Source organism: Eleutherodactylus coqui, chromosome 1 (genome assembly GCF_035609145.1).
Source record: "Eleutherodactylus coqui strain aEleCoq1 chromosome 1, aEleCoq1.hap1, whole genome shotgun sequence".
NCBI lineage: Eukaryota > Metazoa > Chordata > Amphibia > Anura > Eleutherodactylidae > Eleutherodactylus > Eleutherodactylus coqui.
Genome location: NC_089837.1, coordinates 158,666,781 through 158,679,634, shown reverse-complemented (window position 1 = coordinate 158,679,634; position 12,854 = coordinate 158,666,781). Strand labels below are relative to the sequence as shown.

The 12,854-nt window shown below is 46.2% G+C and overlaps 1 protein-coding gene across 1 annotated transcript in view; it reads right to left on the bottom strand.

Moving 5' to 3' along the window:
- Positions 1 to 12,854, bottom strand: part of MASP1 (MBL associated serine protease 1) — a 95,823-nt gene that overhangs the window by 28,124 nt on the left and 54,845 nt on the right. The window contains exons 3-4 of the mRNA XM_066602271.1: positions 10,393 to 10,570; positions 8,683 to 8,814 (exon numbers count right to left, since the gene is read on the bottom strand). Of these exons, the coding sequence (XP_066458368.1) occupies positions 8,683 to 8,814; positions 10,393 to 10,570 (310 nt within the window). The remainder of the gene's footprint in view (positions 1 to 8,682; positions 8,815 to 10,392; positions 10,571 to 12,854) is intronic.

Sequence of the window (12,854 nt, the reverse complement as noted above, 5' to 3'; positions counted from 1 at the left end):
ATTACCAATAAAAAGAGTCAGATTAAAATTTCTTGGATCTGTGCATCAATATTCCAAGTATTTTTAATTTCTGATAATTCCTAAAAAATCCAAAAAATACAGGGCAATTAAGAAAAAATGCTTAAAAAAATAAAACAAAACAATATGTAGTACGTTTCATACTTCATATTTACCTACAGTTATCATCTGCCCATAGCATTTTCTGCCACCAAAAACACAGTAAAAACACCGGTAATGATGTGACCAAAAACATAATTAAAAGCAAAAATTCACATGTAAAATCACTCTTATGACAGCTTTTCGGGACATTTTGGATGTGACTAGAGATGAGCGAACGTACTCGTCCGAGCTTGATACTCGTTCCAGTATTAGCGTGTTCGAGATGCTCGTTACTAGAGGCGAGCACCATGCGGCCAATAGAAAGACAGGGAAGGCATTACAACTTCCCCCTGCGACGTTCAAGCCCTATACCACCCCCCTGCAGTGAGTGGCTGGCGAGATCAGGTGTCACCCGAGTATAAAAATCGGCCCCTCCCGCGGCTCGCCACAGATCTATTCTGACATAGAGGAGGGAAAGTGCTGTTGGTGCCGGAGCTGCTATAGGGAGAGTGTTAGGAGTATTTTAGGCTTCAAGAACCCCAACGGTCCTTCTAACCATGTGCAGTAGTGTGGAGGCTGCTTTTTGCAGTGTTGCACTTTTTTTTTTTTGTATATCGGCCGTGCAGAGCATTGCGCCCTGCAGTAATTATACATAGTCCAGGGCCAGTAGTGGTGGTGAGGCAGGGACAGAAGACATATATTTATTGAATATAGGCAGTGGGCCTTTCCAAAAACATTTGGGAAAAAAAAATCTATTTGGGCTGCCTGTGACTGTCCTCAGTGTACTGGGTCTGTGCTGGGTGTAGTTGTCCTCCTAATTCATACGCAGCCAGCTAAGTGTTACAGGAGGCTTGCGCAAAATTATTTCCTGGCTCTGTGTTAGCTGTTACATCACCGCTGTATTCCAGTCCACAGTGCAACAGTCTGCAGTTATTTTACATACTCCAGGGCCAGTAGTGGTGAGGCAGGGACAGAAGACATATATTTATTGAATATAGGCAGTGGGCCTTTCCAAAAACATTTGGGAAAAAAAATGTATTTGGGCTGCCTGTGACTGTCCTCAGTGTACTGGGTCTGTGCTGGGTGTAGTTGTCCTCCTAATTCATACGCAGCCAGCTAAGTGTTACAGCAGGCTTGCGCAAAATTATTTCCTGGCTCTGCTGTGCGTTCGGTAAACGAAGTCAGCCTCCAACCACAGGCCAATAAGCGGCACATTTAATTACAGCATTCTGTTTCTGCACTACTGGTAATACACAATGCTGAGGGGTAGGGGTAGGCCTAGAGGACGTGGACGCGGGCGAGGACGCGGAGGCCCAAGTCAGGGTGTGGGCACAGGCCGAGCCAGTGCGGTGGCCAGGGGTAGAGGCAGGGCCAGACCGAATAATCCACCAACTGTTTCCCAAAACGCCCCCTCGCGCCATGCCACCCTGCAGATGTCAAGGTGCTCTACGGTGTGGCAATTTTTCACAGAGACGCCTGACAACCGACGAACAGTGGTGTGCAACCACCAGCATGCGCAGGCATATGATGGCCAAGCACCCCACAAGGTGGGACGAAGGCCGTTCACCGCCTCTGGTTTGCACCACTGCCTCTCCCCCTGTGCCCCAACCTGCCACTGAGATCCAACCCCCCCTCTGACGACACAGGCACTACCGTCTCCTGGCCTGCACCCACACCCTCACCTCCGCTGTCCTCGGCCCCATCCAGCAATGTCTCTCAGCGCAGCGTCCAGACGTCGCTAGCGCCACTGTTTGAGCGCAAGCGCAAGTACGCCGCCACGCACCCGCACGCTCAAGCGTTAAACGTGCACAATGCCAAATTGATCAGCCTGGAGATGCTACCGTATAGGCTTGTGGAAATGGAGGCTTTCAAAAGCATGATGGCGGCGGCCCCGCGCTACTCGGTTCCCAGTTGCCACTACTTTTCCCGATGTGCCGTCCCAGCCCTGCACGACCACGTCTCCCGCAACATTGTACGCGCCCTCACCAACGGGGTTACTGCCAAGGTCCACTTAACAACGGACACGTGGACAAGCACAGGCGGGCAGGGCCACTATATCTCCCTGACGGCACATTGGGTGAATTTAGTGGAGGCTGGGACAGAGTCAGAGCCTGGGACCGCTCACGTCCTACCCACCCCCAGAACTGCGGGCCCCAGCTCGGTGCTGGTATCTGCGGTGGTGTATGCTTCCTCCACTAAACCACCCTCCTCCTCCTCCTCCTCCAACGCAACCTCTGTCTCGCAATCAAGATGTGTCAGCAGCAGCAGCACGTCGCCAGCAGTCGGTGTCGTGCGGCGTGGCAGCACAGCGGTGGGCAAGCGTCAGCAGGCCGTGCTGAAACTACTCAGCTTAGGAGAGAAGAGGCACACGTCCCACGAACTGCTGCAGGGTCTGACAGAGCAGACCGACCGCTGGCTTGCGCCGCTGAGCCTCCAACCGGGCATGGTCGTGTGTGACAACGGCCGTAACCTGGTGGCGGCTCTGCAGCTCGGCAGTCTCACGCACGTGCCATGCCTGGCCCATGTCTTTAATTTGGTGGTTCAGCGCTTTCTGAAAAGCTACCCACACTTGTCATACCTGCTCGGAAAGGTGCGCCGAGTCAGCGCACAATTCCGCAACTCCAAGACGGACGCTGCCACCCTGTGGACCCTGCAACATCGGTTTAATCTGCCAGTGCACCGACTGCTGTGCGACGTGCCCACACGGTGGAACTCTACGCTCCACATGTTGGCCAGGCTCTATGAGCAGCGTAGAGCTATAGTGAAATACCAACTCTAACATGGGCGGCGTAGTGGGAGTCAGCCTCCTCAATTCTTTACAGAAGAGTGGGCCTGGTTGGCAGACATCTGCCAGGTCCTTGGAAACTTTGAGGAGTCTACCCAGATGGTGAGCGGGGATGCTGCAATCATTAGTGTCACCATTCCTCTGCTATGCCTCTTGAGAAGTTCCCTGCAAAGCATAAAGGCAGACGCTTTGCACTCGGAAACGGAGGCGTGGGAAGACAGTATGTCGCTGGATAGTCAGAGCACCCTCATGTCTATATCTCAGCACGTTGAGGAGGAGGAGGAGGAGGAGGAGGGGGAGGAGCATGAGGAGGAGGGGGAAGAGACAGCTTGGCCCACTGGTGAGGGTACACATGCTGCTTGCCTGTCATCCTTTCAGCATGTATGGCCTGAGGAGGAGGAGGAGGAGGAGGATCCTGAAAGTGATCTTCCTAGTGAGGACAGCCATATGTTGCGTACAGGTACCCTGGCACACATGGCTGACTTCATGTTAGGATGCCTTTCTCGTGACCCTCGCGTTACACGCATTCTGGCCACTACGGATTACTGGGTGTACACACTGCTCGACCCACAGTATAAGGAGAACCTTTCCACTCTCATACCCGAAGAGGAAAGGGTTCGAGAATGATGCTATACCACAGGGCGCTGGTGGACAAACTGATGGTAAACTTCCGATCCGACAGCGCTAGTGGCAGAAGGCGCAGTTCCGGGGGCCAGGTAGCAGGGGAGGCGCAGAGATCAGGCAGCATGTACAGCGCAGGCAGGGGAACATTCTCCAAGGCCTTTGCCAGCTTTCTGGCTCCCCAGCAAGACTGTGTCACCGCTCCCCAGTCAAGGCTGAGTTGGCGGGAGCACTGTAAAAGGATGGTGAGGGAGTACGTAGCCGATCGCACGACCGTCCTCGGTGACGCCTCTGCCCCCTACAACTACTGGGTCTTCGAAGCTGGACACGTGGCCTGAACTCGCGCTGTATGCCCTGGAGGTGCTTGCTTGTCCTGCAGCTAGCGTCTTGTCAGAGAGGGTGTTTAGTGCGGCTGGGGGAATCATCACGGATAAGCGTACCCACCTGTCAACCGACAGTGCCGACAGGCTTACACTCATCAAGATGAACAAAGCCTGGATTTCCCCAGACCTCTCTTCTTCACCAGCGGACAGCAGCGATACCTAAGCAATACGTAGGCTGCACCCGCGGATGGAAGCATCGTTCTCTATCACCATCAAAAACGGGGACATTTTTGCTTTATCAATCTGTGTATAATATTCCTCCTCCTCCTCCTGCTCCTCCTCCTGAAACCTCACATAGTCACGCCGAACGGGCAATTTTTCTTAGGGCCACAAGGCTCAGTCATATAATTTTTCTAAACAATTTTTATACGTTTCAATGCTCATTAAAGCATTGAAACTTGCACCCGAACCAATTTTTATTTTAACTGGGCTGCCTCCAGGCCTAGTTACCAATTAAGCCACATTAACCAAAGCGATTAATGGGTTTCACCTGCCCTCTTGGTTGGGCATGGGCAATTTTTCTGAGGTACATTAGTACTGTTGGTACACCAATTGTTTGGGGCCCTCGCCTACAGTGTAATCCGATTAATTTTTTGCCCACCTGCATTATAGCTGACATTACATCAGCTGTGTTGGGCACTGCAATGGGATATATTTATGTACCGCCGGTGGGTTCCAGGGAGCCACCCATGCCGTGGGTCCACACGGAGTTGTAACTACATGTGTCCACTTCTAAAGAACCCCAGTCTGACTGGTGCATGCTGTGTGGGCCGAAGCCCACTTGTATTAAACATGACATTACCTCAGCTTGCGATGGGCAATGCAATGGGATATATTTATGTACCGCCGGTGGCTTCCTGGCACCCACCCATGCTGTGGGTCCACACGGAGTTGTAACTGCATGTGTCCACTTCTAAAGAACCCCAGTCTGACTGGGGCATGCAGTGTGGGCCGAAGCCCACTTGCATTAAACATGACATTACCTCAGCTGTGATGGGCAATGCAATGGGATATATTTATGTACTGCCGGTGGCTTCCTGGCACCCACCCATACTGTCGGTCCACACGGAGTTGTAACTGCATGTGTCCACTTCTAAAGAACCCCAGTCTGACTGGGGCATGCAGTGTGGGCCAAAGCCCACCTGCATTTAATCGGACGTTACCTCAGCTGTGATGGGCACTGCAATGGGATACATTAATGTACAGCCGGTGGGTTCCAGGGAGCCACCCATGCTGTGGCTGCACACGGAATTCCCATTGCGGAGTTGTACCTGCCTGTGACTATTTATAAAAAACCGCGGTCTGACTGGGGCATGCAGATACCTTGACAGAATGAATAGTGTGTGGCACATAGGTTCCCCATTGCTATGCCCACGTGTGCAGCTCCTGATGGCGGTGGCACAGGATTATATTTCTCATTGCTTCTGTACAGCATTGTGGGCTATCGCTCCGCCCCTTTTAAAGAGGGTCGCTGCCTAGCCGTGCCAACCCTCTGCAGTGTGTGCCTGCGGTTCCTCTGGCAGACGCACTTATAAATAGACATGAGGGTGGTGTGGCATGAGTGCAGCTGAAGGCTGCGCAGGGACACTTTAGTGTGCGCTGTAGACACTGCGTCGTGCGGGGGGGGGGGGGAGGGTTGGGCAGCATGTAACCCAGGAGAAGTGGCAGCGGAGTGTCATGCAGGCAGTGATTGTGCTTTGTTGGAGGTAGTGTGGTGCTTAGCTAAGGTATGCATTGCTAATGAGGGCTTTTCAGAAGTAAAAGTTGTTGGGGGGGGGGGCCCACTCTTGCCGCTATTGTGGCTTAATAGTGGGACCTGGGAACTTGAGATGCAGCCCAACATGTAGCCCCTCGCCTGCCCTATCCGTTGCTGTGTCGTTCCCATCACTTTCTTGAATCGCCCCGATTTTCACAAATGGAAACCTTAGCGAGCATCGGCGATATACACAAATGCTCGAGTCACCCATTGACTTCAATGGGGTTCGTTACTCGAAACGAACCCTCGAGCATCGCGATAATTTCGTCCCGAGTAACGAGCACCCGAGCATTTTGGTGCTCGCTCATCTGTAGATGTGATCCATTGTTTCTCTTCCTATTCTTCTTCTTTTTTCTTTTATAACAGAGATACCGCTCATAATTGAGTGGTATTTCTTAGCAGAGCGGCTGTTTAGGCAAGTGAACCCTTTGGAATTACCTGGATTTTTGCATTGACTGCTACTAAAAAGTGGGTTCATTGTAATCTTAGTCACAATTATAGATGAATACAAGCTAAATTAATAAAACACAAACAGTTGTATCTTTCATGTCTTATTGGGGACACTCAGTAAACAGTGAAGGGAGAAAAAGTAGGTGAACCCTTCTATTGAATTAGTTGTTGATCCTCCTTTAGCAGGAATCACATCCATCAAACATTTGCTGTAGCAGCAAATAAGATTTGCGCAAGATTTCTACTCATCAATATGAGATGAGTTTCATGCACATCTCTCTTCAGAGTTCAAGTTCAAGTATCTTGATAGGGTTAAGGTCAGGCCTCTGACTTGACCACTGTAAAACCCAACTCTTATTTTTCAACCATTCTTTAGGTGATTTATTTGTGTACTTTAGGTTACTGCTGTCAAGTTGTGCTGCTGGGATGTGTTGTTCTATATAGGTTTCCAGCAGCACACCTTTACAGGTGTGGGTTAATTGAGCTGGCAGGGTGTGGATTTCTCCAGCCAGCTAATCCCCCTGGTTTGCTGCTCATATAGCCTCCTCTAGCTAGAGGATGCTGGTTTCCCTTCACTATAGGGTTTTGCTTTCTTGCATGTTTCTTTTGTGTGTGAACAGTGATGTGTTTGGCATCAGTGGCCATACTAGATGTATGAACAGTCCTGTTATGTGTAATGTACAAACAAAAGCACCACTTAGTTTTACAGCAGAACTCTTACTACCACAAACATGTCCTCTCACTACCCAGAAGCAGATTTAAATAATGACTGAGGCAATGCAATTGGACAGAGAGAGTTGCACAAACACCAGGGAAGAATCCACATACCCTGAAGGAATGCAAACAAACGACCAATGTAACGCCTAAAGAAATAACAAATGACAAAAACACAAACATCAACCTGTCGGACAGACCAGAACAGTGCAGCCAGTCTGTCTACATGTCGAGTCCACTATACCATGACCCCGTCATGACCAATAAATCGTGACAACAGCGTTATGCATTTGTGCTATAAAGTTTGTTTTTTTTCTAATTTGCCCTTAGAGCATTATCCCAAAAGCAGTGTGGAATATTCAGGTGGTCTAGGACAAACGTGACATGGATCAGAATATTTCTTTTGCGTAGCATTGGCTTCCTTTGTGGTGTCCTTTCATGAATACCATTATTGCTCAGTTCCATTTGTTATTGCGCTTTTGGAGTGATCTTAGCAGGATGACAAATTGTAGGGAGAGTAGCAACTGTCCTGATTTTCTCTGTTTGTAAATAGTTTGTCTAACTGTAGATTCATGTAGGCCTAGGTCTTTAGCAATGCTTTTGTAGACTTTTCCAGTCTTATGTGTCTCTATAACACATCTTCTGAGATTTTCTTAAAGTTGTTTGCATTGAGGCATGGTTCACACTGAATAGAGATGAGCGAGCGTACTCGGAAAAGCACTACTCGCTCGAGTAATTTGCTTTATCCGAGTATCGCTGTGCTCGTCCCTGAAGATTTGGGTGCCGCTGCGGCTGACAGGTGAGTCGCAGTGGGGAGCAGGGGAGAGCGGGCGGGAGAGAGGGAGAGAAAGATCTCCCCTCCGTTCCTCCCCGCTCTCCCCTGCAGCTCCCCGCTCCGTGCCGGCACCCGTATCTTTCGGGACGAGCACAGCGATACTCGGATAAAGCAAATTACTCGAGCGAGTAGTGCTTTTCCGAGTACGCTCGCTCATCTCAAATACTGAACAATCTTTCTTGAAAAGAACAAATTTGTCAGCAACCAGGCATTGTATGCTTTATTTGATTGGCAAAGCACCTGTGAAACACACATTTTAAAATGTATCTCCTTAATTGAAATATTTATTGCTAATTACAGATGTAGCGAATGTTAATTTGACTTTTAATGCATTATAACTAGAGATGAGCGAACGTGTTCTTAACGAACACTTACGCTCCCGGACACCGGCTTTGCCGAGGACTTTAGTGTCCGCGCGTAAAGCTTCGGGGGGCGCCGGGGGGCGGGGAGAGGCGCGGCGGCGCGGGCGGCAGCAGCGGGGAACAGGGGGGAGCCCTCTCTCTCTCCCTCTCCCCCCCACTCCCCGCCGCACCCCCCCGCGCTGCCACGGCGACCCCCGAACTTTTTTCGCCCGAGCACGGAATTGCTCCAAAGTTCGGTGTTCGGGCGAAAAGGGGCGGAGCCGATCACGTTCGCTCATCTCTAATTATAACTGTAAAACAATTAGACCACATTTTATTAGTAATCAATGCTGCAATCAATGTAATTCTAAAGGGTTCACTTATTTTATATTGCAACTGAAGATGTATTTTCACATTGTAATATAGTACACTCACAGTAAGGTTGGTTTCATTTCATGTTTTTGTAATAATGGCACAGTTTTTGTGGCCATTTTTTGAGCCAAAAACCAAAAGAGAATTCAAAAGGAATGAGATATATAAAGGAATAACTTAGATTCCTCTGTCCCGCTGGATACTGCTTTGCCTGTCACTTAAAAAAACTGCATCAAAAACTATAGTGACATTGTTCCAAAAAATGCTATATGTGAAAGCACCTTAAACACAAAATGAAATATACATATAATATTATGAAAAATAACCTTTGCATGTCCTGTTATCTGAGTGGAGAAGGTAACCAAATCTGCACGAGCAGTAGAATCCACCAATATAGTTATGACAATGATGGTCACAGACCATATCTTCATCATTTTGCTCTGCACACTCATCGACATCTGAAAACAATCATCATACAAAGGTGTTAGCCACCATAGTCACAATGGTAGTAATTCAAGCTCATTAATAAAACACTGTCTTTGCTTTACTGGCTTATGGATTTGAACAAGTGCTTTATTTATGCTTTACAGTATCAGCATTATATTGCAAGTGCTAAATGAAGAATCCAAATTCTGTACAAACTATATTTGCGTTGGTCACAATTCAGGTACCTCCAAGTTTAGACAATAGAAATAAAATACCATATATACTCGAGTATAAGCCGAGTTTGTCAGCACATTATTTTTGTGCTGAAAAAGCCCCCCTCAGCTTATACTCGAGTGAGGTAAAAAACACCAAAAACCCTGCAATACTCACCTGTGTATGTGTGCCCGGCGGTGTGGCAAGCTGCTTGAGAATTCTCCCTGCTGTCATCTCCATGCTCGGCTTTGTATTCCCCCACCATCAGCGCTGTGTAAGTAAGCGCTCTGATTGCATCGAGCGCCAGCCAATCGCAGCCAGTGCTCGATCATTCAAAGCCATTCAGTGAATGACTTCTCTGAATGGCTGTGATTGGTTTATCGAGCGTCGGCTGTGATTGGCTGGCGCTCAATCCAATCACAGAGCTTACTTACACAGCGCTGACAGCGGGGGAATTCAAAGCCGAGTTAGGGAGATGACAGCGGGGAGAATTCTCAAGCAGCTTGCCGCACCATCGGGGAGACCATCGCACCGGGGACACAGATGCCGGTTGGGAGGTGAGTATTGTGTCTTTTTTTCACCTAGTATATACTCGAGTATAGCTCGGCTTATACTCAAGTCAATACGTTTTACCAGTTTTTTGTCGTAAAACATATTGACTCGGCTTATACTTGGGTCGGCTAATACTCGAGTATATACGGTAAGTTGAAACGCATGTAAGCTTAAAGTGTATAGATGATTAGACTTGCTGTTCTTTATAAAATCATTGAAAGCTGAAGCATAATTTAGGTTCTCTAAAATATAGTTCCAGTTAAAAAATAAACTAAAAAAGAAAATTGCGAACAAAATCAGAATCACAGCTAACAGTAGAGATCCACATTTTCCCAGTAGAATCCAAGGAAGTAAAAAAGATACAGATCTATAATATAGAGCCATTTTCCTAGGATCCTCTAACTTTTACCGGGGGAGCACAGATCTGCAGAAGGATTTTACTTTTTAACCAAATCACTGGCAAAACAAAGTTTCAAAAATGTGTTCATTTCTTGTTTCCTTAATGATAGGGAATTTTGGAAACAGTGTTGTAAGTTATAGCTTCAGGGAAGCGGAGTATGCATTGGCATTTCATGAATAAATAGTCTCTCATGAATAGAATTCAGGTTTTGTAGATAGTAGGTATTGGGGGTTGAGGAGCTGCAAGGAGATTGAATATTACTGGGAGAGGACTGAAGACAAATTAAACTTCAGCAGGATTTTTCCAGTTTGTAGCTTAAGTGAGAGAGAAACGGGAGAAATTCAATCCAAGTATAAATACGCTCTGTATAAAGTTTATGGTCAAAGTGTTGATATGCTGTATCATTGAGTTTCATGCTACTAACTTCAAGGACACGTTAACTTACCAACAGCACTATAATGCGCATCAAAGCCTGTGTAACGTTCTTCATTGGAAAAGTCTGATCTGAAGGTAAGGCTTAGGAAGTTCCCAGGTGACACGATCACCTGCTGCCCGGGAGCCTGCTCAGTGTCAGTACTTTCCCTTCCACAGAAAACAAACAATATTTGTTCATCGGTTTCCACCTGAAATCAAAACCAAAACATGTTTTTTTAATATCTAGTTGACATGATGGAAACAACACAATTGTGCCTTTCTTCACACACACTTTTTTGGTGGTGTTTTTCTAACCAAAAAAAAGTATGTAAAAAAATAAAAGCAATTTTTTTTAACTGGAACATAACTTTTTACAGACTTTTTTTCCTGTGGCTTTTTAAAATTCACTCCCTCTTAAAATTCCTTTTTTTCTGGCATTGTTGAAAATGTTATAAGATTTTTGAAAGAGATTATTAAACCCTACATTTATCCAGGGTGGCATTTTTATATTCCAGTCTCCAAAAAAAGGTAGTTTAACGTTAAAACCTAATGATATTATTGCTATGTGGAAAACCATAACTACTTTATGATCACATGTCTCATAATCTACTGTATGCATTTTTTGTTATATATGTAAAAAAAAAGATAGTGGAAATGAATCACATCAGAGTTATTAATAGGCACACACCTTTTAATAGATTTAGCATATTTTGGACTATCTTAAAATTGGATAATGAAATCTACACCAGCTTGTAGCAGGCATAGATTTGCATAATATTATAGTTTTATTATTAACCCCTTCATGATGCAGCCCCCTTTTTCCCCCCATTTTCATTCCCCCCCTTAAAATAATCGTAACTCCTTTATTTATCCATCGACGTCGCTGTATGAGGGCTTGTTTTTTGTGGAAAGAGTTGTATTTTTCAATGGTGCTATTTAAAGTACCATATAATGTACTGAAAAACTTTAAAAAAATTCTAAGTGGAGTAAAATGAAAAAAAAAAACGACATTCCGCCATCTTTCAGTGCGTCTTGTTTCTACGGCGCACAAACTGCAACAAAACCGCCATGATAACTTTATTCTTTGGGTCAGTATGATTACTACGATACCAAACTTGTATAGGTTTTTTTTTACTATACTACTCTTTTTTTTTTTTCAAAGACATTTAATTTTTTTTCAATTATTTTCTGCCGTCATCAACTTTTAAGGTTTTCCGTCGAAGTAGTTGAGCGAGGGCTCATTTTTTGCGAAATGTCCTGAAGTTTCTGTTAGTACTAATTTGGAATACATAACACTTTTTGATCACTTTTTATTCTTGGAGACAGGGTGACTGAAAAAGTGCATTTCTGGCGTTCTTTATTTTTTTTTTTCGGACTAACTTCCTTGTGCGGGGAAAATAATGTGCTACTTTGATAGAGTGGACTTTTACAAACACGGTGATACCAGATATGTATTTTTATTTTATTATTTAGATTTTTTAATTATAGATATGGCAAAAGGGGGGTGATTTAAACTCATTATTTGTTTTTTTTACAACTAAAAAAACTTTATTGATCTTTTTTTTAATTTTACATTCAAGTCCCCCTGGGGGACAACAATATGCGATGCTTTGATCGCTCCTGCAGTATGACGTAATGCTACAGCATTACGTCATACTGCAATTTCACGGGCAGCCTATCAAGCCAGTCTTTCAAGGCAGTCCTGGGCCTTTCAGAAGGCCCCCGGCTGCCATGACGCCTGTTCGGGGGATTTAAATGCCTCTGTCAGCACTGAGTAGTAGTAGAGATGAGCGAGTATACTCGCTAAGGCTAACTACTCAAGCGAGTAGTGCCTTAGTCGCATATATGCCCGCTCGTGTCTAAAGATTCGGCTGCCGGCGCAGGTGACAGGTGAGTTGCAGCAGTGAGCAGGGGGGAGCGAGGGGGGGGGGAGAGAGGGATCTCTCCTCCGTTCCTCCCCGCTCTCCCCCGCCGCTCCCCGCCCGCCGCCGGCACCCAAATCTTTGGACTCAAGAAGTTAGCCTTAGCGAGTATACTCGCTCATCTCTAGTTAATGGCCGAACGGCCGATCGCGGCTATTGCCTGCGGGTGTCAGCTGTAATAAACAGCTGACACCCACGCTGTATGAAGAGAGGTTGCCCTCCAGGATGCAAATGTACGTCCTGGAGCGGGAAGGGGTTAATAAATCTATTCAAGGTCATTTTCAGATCAGTGTATAACAAGCAAATTCTATTATGGATCAGTGCAGGGAAGCTCACCCCTAATAGCGGCACAAAAATGTACCAATAATATGCTTATTTGAATCTGGCCTTAAAGTTGTTGACTATGCCCACTCCCAATAAACGTCTCCCAGAATCAGGGGATTTGTAAGGTTGCCCCGTTTGTTGAAACAGATTTGTAAGGTTGCCCGTATAAGTGCTTGTCAAGATCTCCCAGCTTTGATATAATAAAATACATTGAAGCATTTTGATTCCTTGTATTTATAACAAATCA